We start from the raw sequence: 27380 nt of genomic DNA on the forward strand, positions 1-27380 counted from the left end.
TATAATAATAAAAAAAAGTTTTTCATACGCATATTAATTTCACCAACACAACATGATGCGTGCAAAGATGAACTGCTGTAATAAATGAGAAATGAGACAGTACATATGACTTCTCCTGCTATAGTTTTTGTAAAAGGTCTTTATAAGCGCAGTCGCCCGGTCGTCTGACTCTGAATATAGTGTGTGTGTGTGTGTGTGTGTGTGTTGGGGGGGCGGGGCGGCTGCTCTTTTTATATTTGGAGACTCCAAAAGAATCTCGGCCGCTTTCATGTGCCGCGTCGGTCTAATCTCGGCCGAGGTGCCAATCACGCCGCCGCGGCTGCAGGGAAGCGCCTCCTCCCCGCTTTGGGAAGGAGGGGGACCGGGACGGGAGCTCCCAGCAGATCAGAGGCAGCGCAGCCCCGAGCTCCGCCGCTCGCGTCTGGATTACGCGCGTCCGAGCCAAGCCGATGTAGAGAAATGGGTAAACTTCACTCGAAGCATGGTAAGGACCGCCGGAGTCGCGACCCGGAGCGCGGCCTCGTTCCCCTCCACTGACCGCCCTCTCCCTTCTCTTTCCCCGATAAAGCGGCGATCTGTAAACCGAGGGAGAGTCCCGAAGGTGAGTGGTCGCCCGGCTCCGCGCGTCTCCGGGAGGAGAAAAGTTGAGTGACGCCGCGCTCGCGCCCTCTTCCCCCCGCAGGTGACAGTTTTGTGGTGAACGCCTGTCTGGCGCGGAAGGGGATCGACGACTGGGTGGTAAAGCAGAAATACTATTGCACGGGGTCCCGCGTGGAACCGCACGACTGGCACCACAAGAGCACCTGCGGGCTGCTGCCGGACTCGGCGCGGGTGAGTTGACTCGGTCGATTAATAATCGATTATCGCGATTGGTTTCAAACGTCACGCCACTTCCTGCCTTTTCATAGTTGGGAATAAGTGATACTCCCAACTCTTGTAGTAATATTCAAAAACTCTTTTAACTTGGATGTGTGCCTTGACATAAGAAGAAACTAATAAAAACTAACAGGCTAGTTCGATTTTGTTGGAAATTCCAAAGTCTGTGTTTTTATTTTATTTATTAATTTTGTGATTATTACTTCTGGCCCGAAGGAAATATACTTCTGTCCCCTAAAAGCCGATGAGCTGATGATTGGCTCTTATTTTTATACCTTTTTTTTTTTGGCTCTTTCCTCGAGGAAGTGTTTGGATTAAAGCAGTCTTGACATTTTACCCTCTCCGCTTGCGTGGGTAAATTGTTTGGCTGTGGTGGGAACGAACGTGTCAGGGCTCGGGAACAGATGCTGGGAGTTTTCTTTAGGTAATACATCACCCCCCCCCCCCACCCACACCCACCCCGCCAGCCGCCTTCCCGACTTGAAAGCGTTGCCGTTCTGCCAGGCTGGTGACAGGGCTGCATTGTAGGGCCGAGTTCGGGGCTGGTAAAGGTCACGTCTGTTTCGCTTTTCTTTTTTTTCCTCCTTCGGAATCCTGGTAAACAGGCGCGGAGTGTTGTTGTTGAGTGGAGAAATCCTCTGGAAACGCTTCAGAGGAACCTTAAGCCTCTTTTGGTTTTGGGGAGGTGTCTCAGAAGCGTTTTTTTTTTTTTTGAGGATTGAGAGCACATCAGAAATCCACCGGGATGCTTAGTTCCAGCCCACTCAAGCGGTGGAAAAACCGAGCCATCTTTCTTTTGTGGTTTATCGAACATTACCGCTTTAAACTGCTTTAAGACAGTTTTTCCTTTGGGGGTGATTAAAAAATGAACCGTGCCCCCCATTTAAACCGTCTTAGAGGCGAGTGTATGGTTTTGAGCCTTTTGGAACGTTGGAAAGGGTGGTTTATCTGCCAGATTGTCCTAGCTGACGTAAACGTGGACGTGAAAATTGCTGGAAGGAATGCTGCGTTTATAATGAAGTTCACAAATTGGCGTCGGCAGCAGAAGGGAAGATGGCATTTGTTACAAGGGTGGTGGGAGCCCAGTGGTCCTCAACTCTGGTTATCATTTCGAACCCAATGCATGGTCCAGGATGGATTCTTCTTATTTGAACATCTGCATTCATTTATTCAGAGAAATTATTTTGCATTTAAAAAGTCAATGGGTCCAGTCCATGCTATGGATGGGCGTAACCCCAGTGGTTCTGCTGGGCTGAGGGCAACATCAGGAACTTTAGAAAGGGTGTGAGGCTTTTGTGGGGCGTGTGTTCGTTTCCCAGATGGTGTGAAGTGAGTTTTTTTTGGCCAGGGCGGGAAAGAAACCCCGCTGAAAGAGTTGGACCCGTTCAGCAATTTGGGGGAGATCAGGTTTATAAATAATTGCGGTTCTGTAGCTTAATGGCTTTTTCAGCACTCCCGGGAAAATGCATTAAAGGGGACAAAAAAGGTGTTTGACACAAATATTTATTTATTTCGTGCGGAAGAATGGCTCAAAGCTTGAATAATTCATGGAACTTTTGAAGTTTTTGAAGTCCTGGGCAAAAGGAACATTGTGGTCACTCATATATTTATGTATTTTAAAATATGAATGCCTCTCAGTACATAGGCAGGATTAATGATTTATTCCAGCACATTGTACTGCGGCCTCTCACGCTTTGCCCTCCTTCCCAATGGGTCGTCTTAACTGCACAGGAGGACATGGCGAGATGATGTCGAACAACACCGGGATGTGCCGGTGAGCCTCAGTGGTCCTGGTGAGCTAGTTGGCCCTTAGCTGTTGTTCTTGGTGCCTCTCCGCTGAATGGGGGTCCTTGTAGTATGTGGGTCAGATGGTGGTGACAGTAGGGAGTCCGGGGCTGGAATCCTTTTGATCTGAGCCTCCCTGAAAGGGTACGGCGACCGCCGGAGGGGCGAACGGGTTTTTACGGAAGGACTGAAACTAGCTGTCTTTAAACCCTATGTGCTGGACCTGCGTTAAACAGTCAGTGACGGGCGGGGCAGGAGTGGTTTTTTCCTGCGATTGGCACCCTCGAGAACCCTGGCCGGGTTCGGGGGGTTTTACATTAGCGAAGTCGGATCGCTCCACCAATAACTGTGAACACCGGCTGCCTGTTCTGCGGCCTCCTGCGGGGTTCCGTTGCTTTGGAACCTTTTTTTTCCGCCCACACAACGCAGAACCAAAACGCACACGGTGTGTAACGTTTCCCCTCAAATGCTTTTCAGATTCATTTTTTTTTTCCCCCACCGCTTCCTTTGCCAAGTAGCCCAAACTTCTCCTCCTCCTCCTTTTCCTCTCCCACCTCTCACCCTCCATCTGTTTCTTGCGTTTACCCCGCGGCCCGGCTCGCCGCTGCTGATGAAATGAGGCGGCATTAACGCCGGGCTGACGAGTGGGTGTGGTGACACCGTTGGTCCTTCCTCCTTTTCCTTCCCTGCTCCCCTCTGAAGTACTACCTTATGTTTGGTATATATATATATATATATATATATATAAAAAAAAAAAAAAAAAAAAAAAAGACGCCCCCCCATGTCAGGCTGACGCTGCTGGAGATCCAGAATCTCGGCTCCCACAGTTTCTGAGCGTTTTTTTTTTTTTTCTTTCAAAGGCCTCCCATCTACTAGTGTATAAAGCAGAGCCGACCAAAAAAAAGAAGGGGGGAGGTGTGAAAGACGGCTTAAAAAAAAAAAAAAAAAAAAAAAAAAGGTGGCTGACGACAGCCACCTTGTTTAAAAGGAACCACGGTGGATCCGCCGCTGCCACTGCTCATGTGGCGCTCACCGGGTGCCCCTGCCCCCACGCACCCGCAAACTTTCAGGAACTTTACAACCAGCCGAAAAGAGAAGCGTCTTTCCCATTCTCAACTTTTTCTGAAACACTTAATTTTTTTGCCTCAACAAAGTACCAGGTCTTGAGGATGAATGCATCCTTTTTATAGTTTACGCTCTCTCTCTCTCTCTCTCTCTCTCTCTCTCTCTCTCTCTCTCTCTCGCCCGGTGTGGCGTCATCACTTTTCCCACCAGATGCCCTCCTGTGCGCTCCATGATGTTTGGCCCTCTCCCACAGTGCACTGCTCCTCCCCAGGGAGAGGGGTCTGTTGTTGCTCCCTTTGAAGAGGCTGGGAGAAGTTTGTCGTTGTGTTGCGGGGAGGAAGAAAGAGTCTGCCCCTGGGGAGCGGGGCCAAAGCACCTGGCTGAAGGAAGGCCATGGATATTTTTCCCACGAGAGCGGAGAACTTGGGTTAGCCTAGCAGCGGGGCTGTGCAGGAGGAAGGGGCTTCAGGTGAGGCAGATGCCACCTGTGGTGTCATGTGACTTATTTTAGGGTCCGTAGGCCTAAGGAACAGAGCCTAGATGTAGCTTCCCTAGGTGTCAGTTGGAAATGGGAAATATCTACGTGCACGCTCATAAAGGAACTAACAGAAACCGGAACCTGTGGTTCTTCTGGGTCCCCAACAATGAACACAAAACGATCTTGGCTGAGAATGTATTTCATCTGCTCATGTTGGATCTCAGGATCTCTTTGCACTTGCAACCAATCCGCAAAAAAAAAAAAAAAAAATTGTGATTCGTAGCAAAAATGTAACTTTATTGCCATCTCATTATTCCCAAGCACACACAGTGCTCAGACATGGACAACATTGTAATAAACACGTGTTTCCATAAGCATATGCAAAAATGAACGAATACCCCGGTGTAATATTGTAAAAGTCAGCAGTGAGTATAAACGACTGGCGTGTCTGGGCGTTACGCCGGCGATCAGGTTTACGAGGCCTGGGCTGTGTGGGGGGACTGGCGTGGCACCGAGCGTGCATCCGTGCGAGAGGGTGGCGTGCATTTTTTGTACTTTTTTTTTTTTTTTTTTTTGCTTTCTATCCGGATGCACTCCGGAGATCAAAGCCGTCCCCCGGAATGCGCTCTGTATCCCCGGGGATTAGCAGCCGAGATTTCGGCTTTGTTTTTCCAAATATCTGTGCACTGTGGAGCAATGGATAGCCGAGGATCATTTCAAAGTGTTTCTCTTTTTCCTCTGCTCTTTTATGATGGCTCCAGTGAAGTGTTTGTTGGAGACATTTTGTTGTGATCAATGACTTTTTAAATGCAAATTTCCAGTTAAATCTTGACATCAAGGACAGCCTGGTTATTGAGATGTTTAATACTTTTAAAGCGGGGTTAAAATATTCAGTTCCAGACAGCTTAAGACTGATGGGTTAGTGCATATTAAGTGCGTAAAAAGTCCTAATTAGCACATTATCTATCTAAATATAGTCTTAATCTTGCTAACATAATCGCGCCGAGTTCCTTCATCCCTTTGATGTGTTGTGTCTGTGCGTGTGCGGTTCCTTTGTGCTACAAGACGGTATCTGCACGCCGAGCGCTTTCTTTAGACTCTGAAGATGATTGGAATGAGAAACGTCGCAGAACAGGAGGAAGGGGCAAGAAGAAGGTGTGCGGTATCTCAGGAGGTGGTGAACGAAGATGAAGGCGATTAATGTTATGGACGCGATGCTTTGCGCTGATCTGCGGTGGCTGGAGGCCGAGTGGGTGCTTGGCACTGGAAGGGGCGGGGGTCCCCTGCATGCAGGCCCCCTTTTGTAATCACGCACTTAAAAAGGCTGCGCTGAAGTGGGCGTTTAAGCGTTTAAAGGCTGAATAATTCTCTCTTGTTTGTTTATCGGGTCCCCCTGTGGGTTGGGATTGGGCCTGTTCTCGGTGCTCGGAATAATTTGACTGGGAATTCTGCGCCGAGCCGGGTTTAAATGTAGGACATTGTCGTCATTAGCGGCTCACGCGTACAAACTCCACGCTTACCTGCCATCCTGAAGTGCACACACCTCTCGCGGAACCCACGTGAAGCCCGTTTAATCCCCGGGTGCCCCGTGTTTCACCTGTGCAGATGGAGGAAGTGGACCGGGGGACAGCGTTGTGCCGCTCTGTCCGTCGAGCGCCTGCCTTTCCTGTTCTTTTTTGGCCAGTTGTAATGTAAACAGAGGAACTGCTCAGCCATTTCCCCCCCACGGGTCTCCTGTCCGGTCCTCTGTGCTGCACGTGTCCCCGCAGCCTCTCGGAGCGGTAGGGGCTGGGAGTGTTGGATGTGGCCTGCCCAGAGGGTGCTGGTAGGGCTGACATGAACTGTGGCACTGACAGGTGGCCTCGGTACAACGCGTTATTTAAAAATGTATACGGAACCAGAGGCAGGCGCCTTGGCTGTCATGTGCCAGGAGGTGTTGGTGCAAAATGAATGTTCTAATATACAGTCGCCTCTCTTTTGTCATCTGCACACTGTTGTCATCGTCATAAGCTGCTTCATGAGATGGTAGCTAACAACATTGTGCTCAACGTACTAATATGCCTTTAAAACTCTTTGGAAAAGTGAATGTTGCTTACTAGATTACTGCTGTAATATGTATGTTATTTCATGATGGGTCTGATGTGATGAAACACGTGCAATACATTTAAGATTTAGGTGCATCTCATGGACATGCTTTCCGCAGTTTGTGGTGAATCTGAATGCCATATCTGCCGAAGTCATGTATTTTTAGGCACTTCTTGCATACGAATCGGGACGCGCGCGGAAACGTGAAAGATCTTTCGTGTCTTGCGCATCTCTCTGTTACTTGTGGCGTCACCTCAGATTTCCAGCTGAAAGAATAGGGTTGCCTGAAGGGAGAGAAAGTGGAACAAACTGAGTGCACAGATTCATTTTTGATGCTTCAAAGTCGTTCCATCAGTGTGACTGTAACGCATTTACGAGTGATTATATGGCACCTGTACCTTTTAGTTGATCTGGGGGAAGGGAATGGAGAACACAATCATCTCGACAGTCTTTGCTGTGACTGTCTTCTGCTTCTTTCATGCTGACTGCTAGGCTTGAGTTGTACATGTGTAATGTGTCACTTGTTTCCACGTGGCTACTTGATAAAGATCATTTTCAGCAAATATACAGTCAACAGGAAATCGCTAAAAGGTCTGGTGTTACCCACTATGAACCTTTTACCCACTATGATTCCTTCCGGTTCCAGATCCAGGTTCAGAATGCTCAGCAGCTATTTTGAGAGCATCGCAGTACCACATAGCAGTGCAGAGGTGGTCGATCCGGTGGAAATTCTGTATTTAACCTCCACCTCCGCGCCCCTTTGAAGTGTGCCATTATCGCTTGATCTATTTAAAACACCTTTTCCCACCGTTTCTTTCACCTGATGTTTTGCTGGGGTGTAATTATGTAATTGACGGAAGGCGGGACGGAGTATTCTGGGTTTGCCCATGCAGACGTGCACAAGGCCACCCTCTGTCCCTGCCTGTCCCACTGTTTGCGGCCTGACGCTGGGGTGTGGTGGCTCCTCAAAGCCTCCTGTGTTTATGTCTGAAGCACACCGGGCAGCGAGTCTAATTCTGCAGCGGGACGGCTGATGCAGGAGCCCTGTGGTTGCCCTGTGCCGTTTACCCGTGTCACGCTAGGCACCTCAGATTTTCTTTCATTTACCCCCTGAACGCCTATGGTAGTCTAGAAAGGTAAAAAAAAAAAGTTTTGTGTCTTAATGCAATAGCCACGCGCCAGTAATCGTACAAGCCAAGTGTGCTCAAAAGTCTTTACAATTTTGAGATTGTAAACCATTCTTCTCAAGTTCAACGGGTGCTGACGTTATCTAATGGTGAAAAAACCTGGTGTCATAAAAGAGCAACGGCACCGCTGGGCGTAGCCGAGCAGATAAGAGCCCGATAGCGTCATGGAGTCATGCGGAGGACATTCCTTTGGGTTTTTTTGCCGCTGAAAGGTTTAAGTGGCTGACACTTTCACACTCCCTTTGGGAGCAGCTTTTGACTAAGTGCTCCATCTTGGACCACCACGAGGCTTTGCTACTCTTTTTGATTGCCGTCCCGATACCGAACATGGCTGTTCAGTGCTCAGTTCCTCAATTCCAGCCAAGATCCTAATTAACCCCACGGGCCGGGAAACACGCGTCACACACCCCTTCTTCACTCAAGCAATTTAAAGTGCTGCCTTCTTGGTGGAACTTCAGAGATTTTAAGGGTCTATAATTTCTGGTGCATAGGGAGACATTTTGTTTCAGGCCTAATCTGGGCCTAAAAGCAGATTTGAGGTGGGGTCCCTCAGCCTGTGGCTGCCAGTTTTCCCCACTATTATCTTCTGGTGACAAGCTTCAGTCGCATTCAGAAAGCCACAATGCAGTGATTTGTTGCTCTTGGCGGACGAGGCAACCTGCAAATCAAGATCATGCTGACAGACGGTCTCCATTCCATTCCCAATCCCCCAGCATCCTTTGGGAAGACAGGCTCCCCAAGTGGGTTCATCTGCTGGCTGGGAATGTGTTGGAGGAATCCACCTGGAGTTCATATTCACATTTAACCCTTTCCAGTCTGTGAAGTTCTACTCCATTTCTGAGTCAGGAACCAACTTTAAAACAATAATACCATGTAGATGTTCCATTGTATTTATGAACATAATAGTTTTAGTGACATTGCTTTGGTTATGTCTACTGGCACCATTTTCAAATTGGAGCTAAGCAGAGCATGGAAGCTCTGGTCTGGTAGACTACATGTTTCTCTCCCCTCTTCCCATTTTTTGCTCTAGCCAGTGACCCCAAGCACATTATGATATTGGGAGTACCAATATCATAATGTGCTTTGGGTCACTGGCTAGAGCAAAATATGTGTTGAGTGAGCTCTAGACTGAAGTGAAGCTCTCAACATGTACCGGATGATCCTTTTAGATGCCTTTCAGCTAATAAATGCTGGCATGTGTGAAGACAGGTTTAGAGGGAACGGTTTATCTTTGCAGGTGTAAAACTTTTAAAAATGGGTCATTAAAGCTGTGGCTAACTTTGGGCATGAAGGCACCAGGAGAACAGGCGGGAGATTAGCTCAAATCAGCATGTTTCTGAAGTCGAGATGAGGGCTGTAAATCTCCACTAATATTCTACTGCGGCTCCTTCCTTTGAAGTTGGTGAGGTACTGTGAATAGCAGTGTTTGCAATGTTAATCTCATGTGAAAAATTACTGGAGGCTGTGCACAATCAAGTTTATAAAAGAACACTGCCCACTGATAAGCATGAAAGGGACCTATCTGCGGGACAGAAACAGTCTCTGTCAGTCGTGTAAACTCCAAAAGGTACCATGCATGCTGATTTAAAGGGAAGCTGGATTTGAATTGAGTTAGAACGCAAATAGAACCATGCCAAATGCATAGATGACCCTATTGAAAGCATGAAGGTTGGACGCATCTCAAGCCACTACCTGACCTGCCTGGACTGCAGATAAAGGCTCAGACCCACCACGGCCCCGCTCTGTCTATCTTGCTCTTTCACCCACCCTCGATGGCTTTGGCACTGACCGCACAGCCCCTAATCATATGGTCGCTTCCCCTACTCTGACCGATGACGGATCCCCAAAGCCGCTGGCTATAATTTCCTTCCTGGGGCACAGGAAGATGAGTGGGTGTGCTGTGAGTGATCTGTGTCAGGAGTGGGGCCATGCAGTCTGCCTCCGACCACAAGGAAGATGCCTGCTCATGCCGGAGGAAGCTCAAATCACACCCCTGCACGTCACCATAGCACACTGCATTTAGATAAAGGATGGTCGGCCTGCTGCCGAGGTTCAGCCGGGAGTCGGTCAGGCTTTGAGTGCAGTTTCACATCAAAAGGCTTTGAAGAGTGTATTTGGCGTGGAGAATTCAGAAACAAAATCGGAACAGAGAGCTCAAGAGGAAAAGTCTTTATAGTAGCAACAGTCATCAAGGAGCATTGAGAAAGCTGGAAAGCTGAATCATAAACCTAGTATCAGTTTTAATTCAATGGCATGTGGAATATGGCTTCATAGGAACATTTTAATATTGAAGGTATCATAAATACACTTCATTCTGATTTGATTACAAGCTTCAATGTCTATTTCAGTCATGTAGGCTTCTGTGAATCAGTTTTTGTCCAAGACTGGTGGACTGATGCTTTGCCCACCAGGATTTCGAGCCCGCCCGTTTATTTTTTGAAGATCGTTGCAGCGTAAAATTAATAAAATTCTTGATTTTGTCTTTTGCCAGCAAGATACGGGTTCAAACCTTACTTACTACCATTGTGTCCCTGGGAAAGACACTTAATTCTGAGTTCCTCAAAGGGGACCATGGATAAGGGCTTCTGCTAAATGCTGCTGAACAATGAGGCAGTCAGTCTGTGGTGCAGCGGGTTAAGTCACAAGCACTGCATGTTTTTGTACATTCTTTCATGTGGTCCACATAAAATTTGTGACTCAAATTATGATAAGACTGGGCGACATGGCAAAAAAAAATTACCACAATAAACTTTTTCATTACAACCTATTCAGGAATTTTGAATTTTATCTTACACAACGGCTTCATTTGCTCCATGTCACTTTGCCCATAACCAGTAGGGTGACCAGACTCCTTTTCCCTGGACAATTGTCTAGCCCTACACGGTGACATTTTTATAACTCTAACTTATTTGTCATCGCTTTCTTATTAGGAGAATGATTTCTGAAATCAGGGACCATGCCCATCTGCAAATAAGGTAAAACACAAAGTCATGAATCCATAGGTCACTATTTATGCCGGTCACCAGTTGATCCACAATGAGAAAAAGGCAAGTCATTTTTTTTTGTCATGTGGCTCATCATTTTGTGTGGGGAACTGGATTACGCGCTTGAGAAATTACAATCATCGGTCAGATTTGAAGGTTTCAGTCATTGGACAGAATTGCTAGGCCACAGATTCATGTAACCACTACATAGAGAAAATTGGAGGGACTGATTTTTGGTTGTTTTTAAGCCAGTCTGCCCACTGAACTTGTGCAAAGCACAATTTGTGTTCTACTTCTTCGCTTCACTTTTAAAAACTTGTGTAGAAAACGATGTTCAGCTACGCCAACTTTAATTATTCTGTTTCTTTGTTTAATGCCATGGCCGCTTTCCTCGGCGATGAAGGTGCTTCTCAGCATGTAGGGATAGCTGAAGGCACCCAGTGCGCCCGGTAATGAGATTTTTCCTGGGGTTTGATGGAGAGCCAGGGCCGCCGCTGCAGCTCCAGAGGCCTGCCTCCACGGAGCCCTGGCAAGCCATCAGGGGCAGCTGTCGTCGGCTCCTTTAAAACCGTCCGCCTGTGCGGCGTGGCGCTAAACGTCGAGTCTTGTGGGACTTTCCACGACCGCGTTCTCACGCGCTAAACACACACAAACACACACGCATGCAGAGCGGCTCGCCAACGCGCGCGGGCACACACCCGGCACGCAGAGGAGACTCTGTTGTCTGCAAGCCTTGCCCACATTTTCCCCCAGTTTCTTTTTTCTTGCGAAGCTGACATCTTAATGTGCCAGACACCACAGGGATGTCAGACACACGCTCTCTCTCTCTCACACACACACACAGACTTGGCACAGGCCGGGGGAGAAGTGAGCCAGGTTATTGCGTCCGTTTGCCAAGCATCCATCAGTCTGAGATTTGCTCATCACTCAAGCAAGTCAAGTGGCACTTGTTCTTTGCTGGTATCCCCAATAACCCCAGTCTCCTCACTAGGTTTTTTATTTATTTATTTTAAAGTAATGGGTAATTACCTCAGTGACATTAATTTTCCTTTATTCCGACTCATGTTTACACGCGCGTCGTAGGCTTGGGGCAGACCCCCTTTTTTCGCCCTCGCTGCCAAATCAAACATTCCAGGATCCTGTCCAGAAACTTAGCAGTGACGCTGTAATGTGGCACACCGTGTTCTCGAGGAATAAATCACTCTCTGTGAAGGGGTTTTAACAACTTACTCAAATACACCGGGGCCTCACGATCTCCCTCCACCAAGTCCCAAAGACGCTCTGAAGGCTTTGGCTCCTGTTGAAAGTGAAATTCTTTTTTACTTGGGTTTTCACAGAACATTAAACATCATGTCTGGAAAATTGTTTTTGGTGTTCGTGAGTGTTGAAGGAAGGCGTTTGTTTATGTGCCGAATGCGTTTCATGATGGTCTGAAGCTTGCGACACCAGACTCAATTTTTGGCCACGCTAAGAAAAATTGCACCTCTGTCCACTCTCCATAAAAACTTCATAAACACCTAATAACTTGAGGCATAAACATTTAGATGTGACACATCCCTCATATCGCTCTGGCAGTCCATAAATTCTTGACTGAGCCAAGTGGGGGAGAAAAAAAAAAATTAATCCTGCTCCCCCCGTTTTTGACCGTCTCTTGAAAATGATCAAAGGCCTTCAGCTTTTGGTCTCGTCTTTCCCACTGTTTGCCTTAAGCTGCACTTCACTCGCAAGCCATGACCCCTAAGGGACAGAGGTCACGGTGCAGCCCTGCGATTGGTAGGTTTCCCCCGACATGATAGGTCAAGATGGATGGCTGTTTTAAAGCCAGTGGATCTGTGTGTATACAGTGGCTGATTAGGGTCCCTCCCTGCTAAGCAAATGCAAATGCAGCCTTGTATATCCAATATTTCTGGGGCCAAGGAGGCGGTTGCCATCTGCCCAGTGACCCTGAGGGCACACTCAAAGATAAAAGCACATGGGAACGCTTTGGACTTTGATTTTCCCCAAACCCTGTGTCTATCGCTGCTCGGCCTTGCTCTGTGGATTTTAATTGCATTTTCAGCCCCCTCAAAATAAGCAAGATGCGTGCAGATTTTGTTTTATTGCACCGTCACGTTGCAGGGCAAGATGTACACAGAAAAGAGCAGTTAACCCACACGCCCTCAGTGTGTGTATGCAAGGCATTTAGAATGGGTGGAAAGGTGGGTGTGTTGGTCTGCACAACCCTTGTCCAGAAATGGGGTTGAGGGGATTACACCCTTTCTCAGAAGGCTGAATGTGGCCGTCGGGACCTCCACCCGACCAGCACCAGCCTCCGGCCTTTTCACATTTCACGATTTCAGCCATTAAAACCCACAGGCTGCATCACCGAGGGCCCCGGGCCTGGGCTGTACCTCCTCGGGCCATCCTTTCACCACCATGCCATGCAAAAAAAAAAAGAGATGGGGGGGCATGACAAAAGGCACGTGTTGTTTTGTTAGTTTGCTGGTTCATTTCTTTATTTTTTTCACTTCAGCTGAGGAGAAAATGAAGAAAACCCACAGAGTTTCTGCTTTGCGTGGTTTGATTCAGGTCCTGTTTCATGCTCTCCACACGCCGTTACTAATTCAGCAACTCGCTGCTCATAAAAGAGTAGAAAAGAAAAAAAAAGAAACTTGAACTGAAAAATGAAATCAAAAGGATTCTTTTTTTCTTGTGTGTGTGTTTTTTTTTAACAGAATATGGCTTTGCATCTGAAGTTTATGTCGAATGCGTTTATATTATTCAACTTGAGCAGGGATGCCAGAAGAACATTTCCTCACAGAGCAGAAGGCATACTAATAATACAGCTGCCATCCATCATCGCAGACAACGACCAATTAGCACATTCCTCTTCCCACCACTAGTATGTTCTTGGCTAACCTCACTGTAATTTCGGGTCATTCGTCAAAAAACACAAAGTGCGTAAGTGTCTCTCTTTGTGATCTCGGGATTGAGGGGGAGGGAGGGGTTGTTTGTATGAGGTTTGAGTTGGCGAGGGGTTGGCGCCCTGATTGGGGTTGGGGTACTGTAACTATAGCCCTGCCTGCTGGCCGCTATATTACAAGGTCGGAGGAAATTTGATTGAAGTGTAATGGAAGTTCCTGGGATGGTGGAGGTTTTTGGACATTTTCCACATTGGTCTCCGGGGTCCAGTACAGGTAGTACATTTCGGAAGAGTATTATTGATCCGAGAAGTGCAGCATCAAACGGTGGTCAGAATATGACTTACATCGACACAACGCATAATTTATTTTGAAGTCAGAGTAGCTGTGTATGCTGTTCTTCACATAGGGCAGGTCCAACACAATTTGATTACGCTTCCTGTATACGTTCTTTCTGAACGATTTGAGGAAGTGAAGATTTAAAATCGTAGGTGCACAACATGCACCACGGTTAATCGCTGACCCTGGAAAGTGTCTTACATAGTGGAAGTAAGAGTGGTGGAGACCCGCCAACCCTATGATCATTGGGGTTTGAGTTTGTTAGCCCTTAAAGCCACAGCTTTTATAGTATTTTATTATACAGACAAAAATAATACATATTTATGATGAACTGTACATGTACATGTACGGGGCAGTGGTGGCCTAGTGGTTAAGGAAGCGGTTCGAATCCCGATCTGCCAAGTTACCTATGAGGTGCCACTGAGCAAAGCACCGTCCCCACACACTGCTCCCCGGGCGCCTGTCATGGCCGCCCACTGCTCACTCAGGGTGAGTTTAATATGGCTGGATCTGCACGAATCTGAATATCTGCATAAATGCATAGAGGCCCACTACCAGCCATTCTGTCACTTTTAATGCTTCATTGATTATAAAAAAGACTTTTTCTTAGTACAGATGAACACATTTGCATTGATTAAATAAAATTGCCCTTCTTTCGACTGGACTAGTGGGTTTGACTTTGTAAATGGCCGTTATTTCTGTAATATTTTATATTTTTTTGTTAACACGGTCAGCCAGTAGTAAACTGACTGACTGACTTCATGTTGGATTATCATCTTGCGGCTGCTGTTCTGCCTGCCCATATTAGTCCAGTTCAGGCCAAGTTTAAATAGCAGGCTGGTTAGGTTTCGGCTTAGCGGCGCTTGCCTGAGGTTGGAGGGAGTCGGTCTGCAGCGTACGCCACTCCCGGTCCGGCCACCCACTGTGCCAGGGATCTGTAGCCGGCTAACACGGGCCAGAATAATTCGGCACTAGCTGACCTCCACTCCTCTGGATTTAAGCGCTAAAGTCCCTGATGCACTTTTTCATTAATAGCCTTTTAAAAACTTTCCCCCCTCTCTCTCTCTCTCTCTCTCTCACTCAAGAATCGAGTGCTGCCGCTCCTGCTGTTGCTGGAGAGTAAGGAGCTTAGCAGCCATTTCAGTCGGGCCCTGCCTCCAGGTTAATCCACAGGGGGCCATAACGGCTACTAGTTTTATTGCCACAGTATAAGCCTCCAACAGCAAGGATCCGTGTTTGTGTGTATTGGTGTGTGTGTTCGCACCGTGAGTGTGTTTGCGTAAGCGTCTCCGTGCGGAGAGGGAGGAGTGGGATAAATCGAGCCGGATGAGGTGTCGGGCAGGGCTAATGGTTATTGGGACAGATTACAGTGATGCCGCAGGCCCCCGTCCAGGCCCGGCGTCTGTGACTGCCTCGGCTCACGTATCACTCAGCCTCTCTGGCATGTGGTGGCGCGGGGGACGGCTGCCAGAGAGTGTCACCGAAATAACCCCCGCCCCACCTCCTTCTCACTCTTCACCTCAATCTCCCAGAGTTCAAGGCAGTGCCGTCGCTGAGCCTGTGGTGGCTCTCTGTCTTATAGAAGGATGTGGCAGACGCCGGCTCACATTGTCCAGACCACTCTGGTTAACCTTTTTTTTTGTAAACCTGTCCATCTGACAGAGCTTTAGCACGTCTGCTGACAGCGGTTGAAGGCAGCTTTCATTGTGTGGCTTGTGTGATCGGACCGTGGTATGTCACTTGATCATGTAAACTCTGTCTGCTCTCTGGTTTGTGTAACGCTAATATGTGTGTGTGTGTGTGTGTGTGTGTGTGTCTGTGTGTGTTTCTGCAGGATCCTCTGGACGAAACGTGTGCCGAGGGGATCAGTGATGAACACTATCGCTTAGAAGGTGGGTCCTGTCACGTTCATCCCAGTAGCCCCGCTTTAATCCCCGAAATGTGCTGATTACATGAATGTCCCAGCTCTCTTCACCCCCTACTAAACCCCACCCAGCTCCTCTCCGCTTTCATTCATCCACCCCCCCATCCCCTGCTAAAAGGTCCCTTTAATTCGGTTCTCCTCCCTGGCCTAGTGGTGGTGTGACCCTGGATTAAGGGCTCAGAAAGGAGAGCCCTCCCCCTTTCTCTGTCTTCACCTCACAGCTGGAAATGAGCGCACAGGCCAAAGCGGCTGAGGAGGGGGTCGGTCAGGGCCCACCGTGACCAGCCCTGAATAAAACTCTGTTAAGCTGTAGATAAATAAAGGCTCTGCGATTGGCCCCCAATAGAATGTTCCAAACCCAAGGGGTGGGAGATGTGGGGCTATAGGGCAAAGGTTGATCAGATTGGGGTGTAAAACGGGGAAGGGCCAGTGGTGGCCTAGCAGTTAAAGAAGCGGCCCCGTAATCAGAAGGTTGCCGGTTTGAATCGCGAAACGCCAAGGTGCCGCAGAGGTTCCACTGAGCAAAGCACCGTCCCCACACACTGCTCCCCGGGCGCCTGTCATGGCTCCCCACTGCTCATCATGGGTGATGGTTAAAAGCAGAGGACACATTTCATTGTGTCACAGAATGCTGTGCTGACATGTATCACAATCACTTCACTTTGCTTCACTTCACTTGAAAACAGTGATAAACCAGACCTTTGATTGGAGCGTCTGCTGAAAATGGTCTCTTGTAACGTTTGATTAGAACAACAGTACCAGTTCCTTAATAGCTTTTAAATCCATTAAAATCCAAATCTAAAAAGAAGCATTTTCTGAATAATTATGTTTCTGTATGTGTCCTCAACAAAAAATATTTTACGTTTCCATCCATCCAGTGTACAGTCTGGATGCTGAGCGCTGGCATGAAAGGATCAAAAAATGCCTTTAAAGGACCAATTTCAAAATATCTAGATTAATTCTGCATTCTTTCAGCATTTTTAAATAGACAAAGGTAATTCATCCAGTTTTATGACTTTTTATCCAAGATCCAGGGTTGTTGCTGCCATTAAACACCATATTTGGTGCTTTTGTACATCTTACATACATTAACTGACATTGGTCTTTCACTTCAGTCAGGCTGAGCAGCTTCAGTAACGCTATGATTGGCTCCACATTTGTCAAAAGCACTTTTTTTTTTTTTATAATAATGAAGGGAAGACTGATGTTTTATGATCATTAAAGAACCCTGGCTTTGTCTGACCCTGCCACATACGCTCCGTTCTGTAATCCTATGCCAAGTTCTGACACTTTCGTCATATTTGAGCAAATCAAGAAACAAAGGAAAAAGTTATGTGTGTTTGTGTGTGTGTGTGTGTGTGTCTTTGAGGGAGGAAAAAGTTACAAACAACATTGAGGCCGACGCTTATAGAAATCTGCCTGTCCTCCGGGCTTCGGCGCGCTCTTCCAAAGAAAGTTTTGGGGGGGATTAAAAAACAGCTTGCTGGCAAATTCACAAAGAGCGAGCTGAGGACGGGAGGAAAAAGCGCTGGAGATAAAAGAGCGCTAGTGATGTTTCTCCCTGCTCCTCGCGTGATTCCAGCTCCTGTTCCGTCTCATTCCGCTGACCTGGGTGTACCTTTCATACGTTGGAAATTAAAAATACCCATGCATAGAAACGCAACCGAGATGTTACTGAGTGCACCTTAAAAGTGGAACGCGTATGCTTATTATGTTAATAACACCAGATCATCGTTGTCTGGGATGCTGGCTTGCCTTATTCACTGGACACAAGTCTCAGATCTCGCTGTCCAGGCCCGGGCGCACGTCACAAGGGGTGGGAAGAAACGACACATTACTGTATTCCGACAGGAGAGGTGTTTATTAGCCCCCGTCAGATAAGCATTTCCCGAATATGCGGCCCGCCGCGAAACAGATTCTGCCCCTCGCACAATGTTTCCTTTGAGCATCCCCCATGATCAAAAGACGGGATCCAGTGTTATTAAAAAAAAAAAAAAAAAAGTCAGTAAAAGCTCCCTGGGACGATGCCTTTCATTCTCCCTGGCTTTTTCAGCCGAAGGACAGAACAGGTCCTCTTTGATCTGCGCGGATCAGGAGCGGAGAAACGGGGCTGTTGTGTCTGCTCCTTTGGCTCGCACAACAAACACTGTTTCAGATTTGACTTTGCTTAATTAATTAGTGATTCTGTTTTACAGCCGGTCTGATCCTCGTCCAAAAGGTTGGAGAATGGAACTTCAAAGTGGGGACGGGGGGGGAGGATGAGAGGGAGATGGGGGACGGTGGGGACGGAGCTTAGCCTGCAGGACCGAGATCTGGCTCTGTAACTCTTCATTCCGCATCCACTGCCTAACATCTCCATCATCTCCGTGAAAAGTGTGTGCAATCTCATCCACGGTCTTGAGAGTGAATTTCAAACACTTTCACTTGCAGCGGACAAATGCGTCTTTGGAAAGTTGAGACTGGAGCTGTTTGTGTGTGAGTGACAATGTCTGCACCTCTCTGTGTTCTTTCAAATTAACGCTTCACCATATGCGCAGTTATGGTCCATGTGGCCATATGTAAAATATTTATTATCATTATTTATTATAATTATGTTCCTGAGTATGTTCCTGAGTGAGTGCTTTCATGAAGAGAGTAACTAGAGTTTCATGAAGTAACTAACTAGAGAGTAACAATCAGTAGTTACGGGGAAAGTCCCTGTGGAGTCCCTGTGGAGACACCGTTTAGACAGTGTTTAGCTGTGCATCACATAAGCAATAATACCATAAATAAAATCACAAAAGTTCGTTTTTGCCTATAGCCAGAAGCCGTTCCTCCTCCATTCTGTGCCACTTTATGTGACCCGTAAAGATAAAAAAGCCTCTCCAAAAAAATGTATTTCAACATTTGCCATATTTTCAATTTGTAATTGCAGTCTGATGGTTAAATGGAAACACGACTGCAGACACAGAACACACACTGACTTTACAGATAATCACAACGCCACATACATGTGGCAAGATGCATGACTGTGGATCAGACACTCTGTTCATTTGCTCGACAGACTGACTTTGTCCCACTGTGTCAATTACGGCACGCACCTCTCCCTTTGAAAATGCCTGCCTTTGTTCCCACACTCATTAGCCCGAGGTGCACAGTGTCAGTGCCTTTCAGGAGTAGGCAGACGACTGTCACTGTGGTTAACCATTAGACAATATAACATTCGCTCCTGCCTTAAAACACCGAATTTGGACGCTTTTCATATGATCAGTTAGCATGTTGTGACATCCCTTCTGATTAACATGTCCACCTTATTGACCTCAACGTTAGTTAGTTGAATAAATCCTTAAGATGTCTTAAAAAGCATTGTTGCTTCCCTCACAAACTGAATTGTGCCACTCAAATGAATTTGTTCCGCCCTGATTCCACACACATCAGTAAAATGGATTCAATGAACAAATAAAGGGGACCTGTCTGCAGTGATGATTCCTGTGGTATGAAGCTTTTGGACATTCAGATTGTTCTTCCTCCTCCTCTGGTCTGTGTTACCGTGGTAAACTCTGTCTGGTTGAGTGATGGGGATCTCTGTGTCTGTTGCAGTGGCCTTGCCTCCGGAGAAGCCAGACATCTGCTGCGCGGAGGGGAAGATGCAGGACAAGGAGACGCAGCCGCCCGCGGCCACCCAAAAACGGCTGCAGTTTGAGGTGAGTGCTGAGCTCAGCAGTGTCTGAGCAACGATAGATGCATTTATTCGCATTATCAGAGGTGGATAGACCACAATACAATAAAATATATGCTTGTCAAAAGTGAAACTGAACAAGCTTGAGCGCTTCAACAGTTGAACTGAATCTACTTTTTTTGCTCACTTTTCACTATAGGCAACGAATTTTGCATTTTGACTTGTGCAATATATTTCTCATCAAAGGCTGTGGTTATTGTAATTATATGCCTGTTGCATAAAAGATATTTTTCACAACACATATTTTTCACCCAGACAGCCAACTGTAAACCTAAAATGAGGTAGTTCCAATAAAACACATGACTTGGAACAGTTTAATTTGAGAGTTTCTGCGGGGGAGCAGCATTCCAGTGGGCTGTGGTGGCCTAGCGGTTAAGGAAGCGGCCCCATAATCAGAAGGTTGCCGGTTCGAATCCCCATCCGCCAAGGTGCCACTGAGGTGCCACTGAGCAAAGCACCGTCCCCACACACTGCCCCCCGGGCGCCTGTCATGGCTGCCCACTACTCAATCAGGGTGATGGGTTAAATGCAGAGGACAAATTTCACTGTGTGCACCGTGTGTTGTGTTGCTGTGTATCACATGTGACAATCACTTCACTTTCTTCACTTTCTAACACTTAATCCAGATCAGGATACTGGATGCTGGAACCCCTCCCGGGACAAGGCAGAGACCTACAGCTAGTTTAGAGCTGGCTATCCACTTGGTGTGCATGCCTTTGAGAGAGCATAACATTTACATTTACAGCATTTATCAGACGCCCTTATCCAGAGCAACTTACCATCAGTAGTTACAGGGACAGTCCCCCCAGAGCAATTTAGGCTTAAGTGTCTTAAAACTCATAAAAACTCTGCTCCGCACATAAAGAGGGGATGCTGATTCAAAACAGCAGCTATCCACTGTGCCACTGTGTGGCCCGGGAAACTAATTAAAGTAGTTTTAGGTGCCATATACCGGTATTGTTTTTTTATTCTGGCCAATATGGTACAATGATATATTCTAAATGTTTTCACAAATCTCAATCATACACTACCAGTTAAAAGTTTGAATGGACCTATTCATTTATGGGTCCTGTGAAGACACAGGACTATGAAATAACACACATGAGGTTATGTAGCAAAGAAAAAAATAGCACACAAGACAAAAAATTGAACATGTGAGTCTCTTCAAAGCAGTGATGGCAGCATTTCACACTCTTGGCTTCTCTCCACCACCTTAAGTTAGGCAACGGGTTTGGTTTCCAACAGTCCTGAAGGTTTATGCTGAAAACTTTCTTACCATTCATGTTAATGAGCCATGAAGGTAAAAGGAGGCAACAGATTCATCAAACATACTTCGTTTTTTCCTGCTACAAAAAATATATCTTTCGTCTTGTATTGGATTCTGCAAAATGGTTCCATTGTAGACTCCATAACCGCCACATTGTAGGTGCATCCAAACCTTTGACTGGTAGTGTAAGTGAACATTTATAAAAAAAAAAAAATTAATTCTAATTTATGCCCCCTGAGATACGGACATGCACAGATTACAGATTTGTTGTGTGGCATGATACTAGGGAGATTTGTAAATGTGTTCTTCAGGAGCTGGAGTGTGCTGTTTCCGTCGAGGAAGACAATAGGCAGGAGTGGACCTTCACCCTGTATGACTTCGACAACAACGGCAAAGTCACCAGAGAAGTAAGAGCTCTTATCTGTAGACACACACATGCACGCAGACACACACAGCGGCTTGCTGGTGCGATCAGCACAGGAGGCATTCCAATAATGTTACGAGAACAAAATGGCGGAAGTCCTCTTCAGTTCCCCCACTCTTCGCTCGTGAGACTCTGGTGGCTGGCTCACGCCGCGCAGAGATCTGAGAGTTCGGCGAACGGGGCCCTGTGTTTTTTGAGAGCGAGTTGAAACAGAGCGAAGAGCGACTGAAGCCGTCTTCTGTTTGTCTGGATTTTAGAGAAGCTGGCATCGCCCGTGGCCCTGCGGCACATGAGACAGCAGGCGGCACCACGCACCAAAACAAAAAAAAAAAAAAAAGAGGCAAAAAAGTCTCTCTCACTCTCTCTCTCTCTCTCTCTCTCTCTCTCTCTCTCTTTTTTAGTGCACCTTTTTATGTCTTCACACATGTAAAAAAATGGAAACTTGAAATGACAGGGTTGGCTTTTTTTTCCCCCTGTGCTGGCGTTTGAAGCCATGTGTGGAACCAGTCCCCAACGAGATCATAATAGTCCTTTATGTTGCAGTCAGAGAGGCAGACGGAAGGAAGGCTGCTGGAAATTCTAGCAAGGATGGAAGCTAATTTGCGCAAAATTTTTCTTTTTTTGCAAGTCCCTTCTCTGCACAAGCTGCTTAGGGAGCTGCAGCTACGGCAAAAGCGCTTAATAAACGTTGGTGTTTCTAAATCACGGGGCAGTAATGCGCCTTTTTATTTGTAGTTTTGGTCGAGCCTGAGCCTGTCCACCGTCCCCCATAACAGGCCCTGTGGAGATGAAAGTGTCTTAAACTGTGTTTTCTTCTCGCTGTGCTCCTCGCAGGACATCACCAGCCTCCTGCACACCATCTACGAGGTGGTGGACGCGTCTGTCAATCACTCGCCCAGCAGCAGCAAGACGCTGCGGGTCAAGCTGTCCGTGGCTCCGGACTTCAGCCAGAGGTGGAGGAACTGCGCGCAAGGCAGCGCAGGTAGAGCGGGAGGGCGGGGCGCTGTCAGCAAACTCCACGGCTTGTTTATTGGCATTGCAGAAAGGCACATGCTCCGGGCCTGTCAGGTTCCTGTCTCTCCATTTCCCCAGCACAATGGGGTTCATTTTTAATGATTGGAGTGGTGACAGAGCAGAGAGACACCCCCCCCCCCTCCATTGTTTTCAAATGCTCCCCAAAAAAAAGCCTTAAGAGGTGCGTGTCTTCCTTTTGATAACCACAGCCACATCCTCGCATCAAAAGGCCGTCTTTTAACTCAAAGCAGTCAAAAAAAGAGGTATATCTACATTTAAGTTAACTTTTCCCACTCACACTTATACAAACAAAGTAAAAAAAAAAAAAAAAACTATTTCTGTTTGTTTATGCCCCGTTATTGCAACTATTTTTAACCATCACAAAATTCAAACAAAGGCCCTTTGAAAGTGCTGGATGTCTTCATGCTAATTTCAAAACGGCATCAGATCTCTCTCCGTTAATAAACTCCTGGTGACATACGTGTTTGTATTTTTCGCTTTATGTGGGGCCTGCAGTTGAAAATAGAATAAATGAAGCATTGTTGTTTTTTTTTCCCCTCTTCGCTCTCTTTTAGAATTCTTCAAAGCAAAAGCTTGGGAACAAAGGTTTCTTTCCTTGGCAGGCCTGTGTGTGTGTGTGTGTGTGTGTGTGTGTGTGTGTGTGTGCATGTGTGCACGCGCTCATCTTTGGTCTCTTTGATAATGGCCTGAGCTCTTGCTCTCTTCCATGTAGACCCGCCTCATGCCAGACACAAGACGGACAAGAGCATCGAGGATCCAAAAAGTGCGGAGAAGAAGTCGAGGGCCATCCTAAGGTACTGACCACCCCACTGAAATGTTATCCTTTTAAAACTGACTATAAGAACTCCTTACTGTCTCCTGTGAAGCACCCTATAGCACCCATATGACATATGAAGTCAATAGAGATGTGGGAGTGAATAGATTTGTACAGAATTTCTTCATTCTATCAGCATTCCACAGCATTGAGCCAGCTGCACATGGCAAGTTTATACTACATAGTACACACCATTCTACGCTCCATATAGGTGATAGGATACAAGTATTTGCTTTAAGCTACTATTAATTTAAGATGCTATAAATCAATCATATCATTTTAATAAAAAATAATTTCCAAGTACATTATGATTTATTTTAGCTGTGCAATATGAATGTAATGAGAATGCAACTGCTTGAATTGAGTCAGTTCAAAATTCATAACTTTTTGGCACAACCAGGTACTAAATATTCTTGCTGTGTTACATTGGCTGCCTTCTTCGATTTGCTTTTACGGCCCTTTTACTTGTCTTCAAAGCTGTTAATGGTGTAGTACCTGGGCACATCACAGCGCCCATCCCAAGCCACGTTCTCAGATTCACAAGTGGCGGCCTACTTCATGTTTCAGAAGTTAAACATGAAACGGGTGGCGAGTCTGCCTTTATTTTTATGTTCTGGGTTGAGAGAGACATGATACTGCAAAGCCTTAGTGGAGGCTCAATGGATTCTATTTAAAAGGCAGCTTTTAAAGTCTGATGGCTTTTAATTAATATTTCTTGTAATAGTGTTTTATATCATACATGCCGGCACACCCACCCCTACATACACAAGCACTGTATATGTCACCCACACACACAAATATGAATAACATGACATAATGATGAAGATAGTATAACATATTGATCTTGATGATATGAATGAAATTTACTTTAAACAAATTGGTGATAGATTGTCAATTCTACATCTTTTCAGGCGTCACCATAGCGACCATCACAACCAGCAGGGTTGTCAGCGCCACTGCGTGGATGAAAACCTGGAGCGTCGGAATCACTACCTGGACCTGGCAGGAATTGAGAACTACACCTCCCGCTTTGGAACAGGTAAGAGAAATCCTGATCACCAATCCCGGTTAGATGAACTCTAATGACCCATGTGATCTCTAATTAATTATTAAAATAATAAATGACAGTTGCTACTGTCTAATCCCATTTTTTAAACTTTTTTTTAAAAGCAGGTCCCCCATCAGAGCCAGTAAAGGTGGAGGCAGTAACGCGAGCTCTGAACCAGAACAGATCTCGCTCTCATGAGCCGACCAATGGCCACGCCTACTCCCACAATCGACGTTCACAGACCGCTGTGGAGGCCATGGCCCCGGACAGTATGTGTCCCCGCCCTCGAGGTCAAGAAACAGGCAAACATGCGCTGCGATCCCCCAAGACCCACAGCCGGACGCCCCCCACCCACACATCTGGAAAGGTGATGAGGAGCCGTGGAGTTCCACCACCCCCGACCCTTCCTACTCAGACCCCCCCTCACCAGTCTTCTGGACCCTACCGCAGACACAAACAGAGGGCCAAGGATTGCCAACAGTACCGGGCGTTGGGCTCCCTGGGGGCCCCAGGGCCCATGGTGGAGAAAGAGCAGGTGAGGGACTTGCCCAGTGTGCTGTTATATGAGGGAGGACTTGCCCAGGTGGTGCAGAGGCATGAGCACCACCACCACCACGAACACCACCACCATTACCACCACTTCTACCAGTCCTGAGCCACCCACCGCAGACAGCCACACATGGACACTGGAGCAACATCCTCCTGGACCCTCAGCCTGCCCCCTGGGACGTTTACAGGGGTGTTGGAGGACCCTCGCCATACTTGCAGGTTCATTATGTGTTTCCTGAAAAGAAGGGCAGAAGAAATACAGGATGTGGTTTGGCACCCGCCCCCATCACTGCATGCAGTTGAAGGAATGAGGGCTCACTGGCTGGGCCAGACTCAAAGACGCATTACGGGGCCATCCATTAATGTGTAGGTCTTCAGTTGTGTCAGGAACTGGGCAGCAGGGGCATAAAGATAGGGCTCTTTTCCTCCCATATGAAGTGATGCCACGCCCTAACATTAGGCTTGTGGCAAACCCCAGTGAAGTAATAATCTTGGGAATGTGAAGGACAGGTTTTGTAGAAGAACCATATCAAACTGATATGAAGGAAGAGTTGGAAGACACGTGTGTGTGTGTGTGTGTGTGTGTGTGTGTGCGTGTGTGTTGGTTAATGAACTGTGGGTGGTAGTCTGCTGCGACAACCCCTGTTACCACTGAAGACCACTTGAAAAGCACTTCCACTGTGTGGTTGCGTCTGAGACACCTTAGTTGTTGAAAGCTAGTGCACATGGACAACAGGACACACCTGGGAGAAAAAGACACAAACATAGACTTTGATCAGCTGCTACCTCTGGTATTATTGTAACTCTTGGTATTGAACTTATTGTTCTTATTCAGATGTTATTTTCAGATTTTTTTTATATGCCACATGTCTGCAGTTATGTTGTGAGTAAAACCTGCTTACATATTTGCTACATATTTGTATGTACATGTTAAACAATATACATATACTGTATGTCGACACCTAGGCTTGGTTGATGTGTGATTATATTATATATATATAATGCTTACTCTGAAGCCTTGTATTTAATAATTATAATATGCATAGTAATAATAATATAATTAATACGACTATTGTCCTGCTCCGCACCAGATTTCACTGTAAACGTTTTTTCTTTAACCAAGACCACTAAGGCAGAGGAGGGTAGGGAGGGTGTTGCAGGTGGTCAAGCCACCCAGCTGTCTGTAGCCCTGTCCGTCTGAGGGCCACTGGCATGTATGATGGGGAAATTCAGCTGTTTAGTGCCATCTGGGCTAGATGTCACTGGGGCCGACCTGCCGGCTCCACACTGGCCATAATTCACAGTGTTGGCAAACAGAGTCCATCACAATGCATCTGTGCAACCAGTGCATGGTATGCGACATGGTGCTGAAGCAGCCAGGAGACCCATCAAGGATAGAAGAAGGGGTGCTGTATGACAGAGAAAGACCAGGGATGGAGGAGGCCCTGGCTGTCGGTGTGTTTTGGGGGAATTGAGAATGCAGCTGTGCAAAATCGCAAAGCCAAGTGTCTTCCTGTGTGGTCCGAGCTGAACTCCGGTCGGACAAAGCTGCGCTGATCATTGTGCTGCTCTGGCCTTAGACGGCAGGAATCCTCTGCATACCAGGCCTGTGCAGAGACCTCACACACTCACAAACAGTTCTGAGTGTCCATTCCATCCGGCACCACTCAGACTGCCTTCCCAGTGGGAGCCTAGCAGCTTCCCAGGGGGAGCACAGCTGCACCCCATTCCACTGTCCCCCCAGGCCAGGGGCATGTGGCTGGATGGCATCCGATCCGGCAGGCCCATCAGAACACTCCCAACAGTGGGATGCCATTTTGGGATCCAGTGCTTCCTTTTGAGCGAGGTGCTGACACCCACACCTGCCTCCTTGTTAATGAGAGAACTAGAGCCAAAATGGCCGCCAGGTATTGAGTTATTTCAGTAGCAGGCCATCGTCATGCTTCATGGTGGTCTCATTATCCATGGTGTTCTGATGGGGTTGAGGCAGCTCCCCAATGCCTGAAGCACGCTGTTTCAGGAGCAAGTGAAGTCCAGGGCACAGTCCATTCTTCTCCATTCTGGGTCTCAGCCGAGGCTGGAGATTTATTGGTGCCATGTGCTGCTGTCTGTATGCACTGTGCACACTGGCTTGCACTAAGAGAGGGACAAAGTGCTTGCCGCTGTTTCTAGGCTTCTCATCATCGAAAGGGACCCACTTGGCTTTAGAGGATGGCTATTCCTTGTTTTTGTCATGGCCACTTATTCCCCGCTGTATCATATCTTGGCCTTTTTCAGTATTTTGTAGTAAGGCATTGCTTCATGTGTGCACACAAATGCAGAGATGGGGACTTGAGTCACACCTAAGAGAAATTTCGCAGCTGTATTTTGTCTGTTTAATCAACTTCATGCTTTAAATGCGTCATATCTTGTGACCCTGTAGTGTCACACATCAGCTGAAAAGTCAAATCATGAGCTTTTTAAGTCACGTAATCTGTAATAGTTGGAGTTGGGTGCTACTCCAGCTTCCATCTCTGCTTCCAAATAATAATTGTTGACAGATGTGCATTTTGAAACTGTTGGAAATTGTACAGAAAGGCTACACCAGAAGGAATACACCTATTTATATTAATTTTTATATTAATTAAATGACCGAAACGATTATGTTATGTGCCAATGTCACAGTTCCACTCTTTCTGTGAGTGTGTGGGAACATGGGACTGTGTGCTCTCCTGTGTCACTTCCTGGTGCTTGTAAATTTAAAAAAAGGAAAAAAGCTATTTTCCCATTGTTTCCTTTCCTAAAATTTTTCATGACTGTTTAGTTTATATAGACTGTTTTGATTAATTGCTTTATTTATTTAATAGCAGAACTGTGCCAAGAGAAACTCTTTCAATAAAGTATGAACCTGTTCCTTATAAAA

General features: G+C 46.7%; 1 protein-coding gene across 2 annotated transcripts; it reads left to right on the forward strand.

The window, feature by feature from the left end:
• Nucleotides 1-278: 278 nt before the first annotated feature.
• nkd1 (NKD inhibitor of WNT signaling pathway 1) lies at nucleotides 279-27380 on the forward strand. Of its 2 annotated transcripts, none has more exons than XM_028956588.1 (10): nucleotides 279-484; nucleotides 569-601; nucleotides 683-831; nucleotides 15534-15591; nucleotides 19203-19306; nucleotides 20920-21015; nucleotides 21867-22014; nucleotides 22780-22861; nucleotides 23793-23920; nucleotides 24052-27380. In XM_028956588.1, exons 1-10 carry the CDS (start codon nucleotides 460-462, stop codon nucleotides 24582-24584), a joined length of 1356 nt encoding a protein of 451 aa, XP_028812421.1. In that variant the 5' UTR covers nucleotides 279-459; the 3' UTR covers nucleotides 24585-27380. The 2 variants fall into 2 exon arrangements, with proteins under 2 accessions (XP_028812421.1, XP_028812422.1); XM_028956589.1 differs by having other exon boundaries at nucleotides 24055-27380.

The sequence above is a fragment of the Denticeps clupeoides genome, chromosome 16 (assembly GCF_900700375.1).
Source record: "Denticeps clupeoides chromosome 16, fDenClu1.1, whole genome shotgun sequence".
Taxonomy (NCBI): domain Eukaryota; kingdom Metazoa; phylum Chordata; class Actinopteri; order Clupeiformes; family Denticipitidae; genus Denticeps; species Denticeps clupeoides.

Bases quoted from the DNA above. Each gene is read 5' to 3' on its own strand.
- nkd1 (XM_028956588.1), top strand. From the start codon at position 460: ATGGGTAAACTTCACTCGAAGCATG. The intron at 22,015-22,779 runs GTAGAGCGGGAG...TCTTCCATGTAG, and splicing joins CTGCGCGCAAGGCAGCGCAG to ACCCGCCTCATGCCAGACAC. The intron at 23,921-24,051 runs GTAAGAGAAATC...TTTTTTTAAAAG, and splicing joins CACCTCCCGCTTTGGAACAG to CAGGTCCCCCATCAGAGCCA.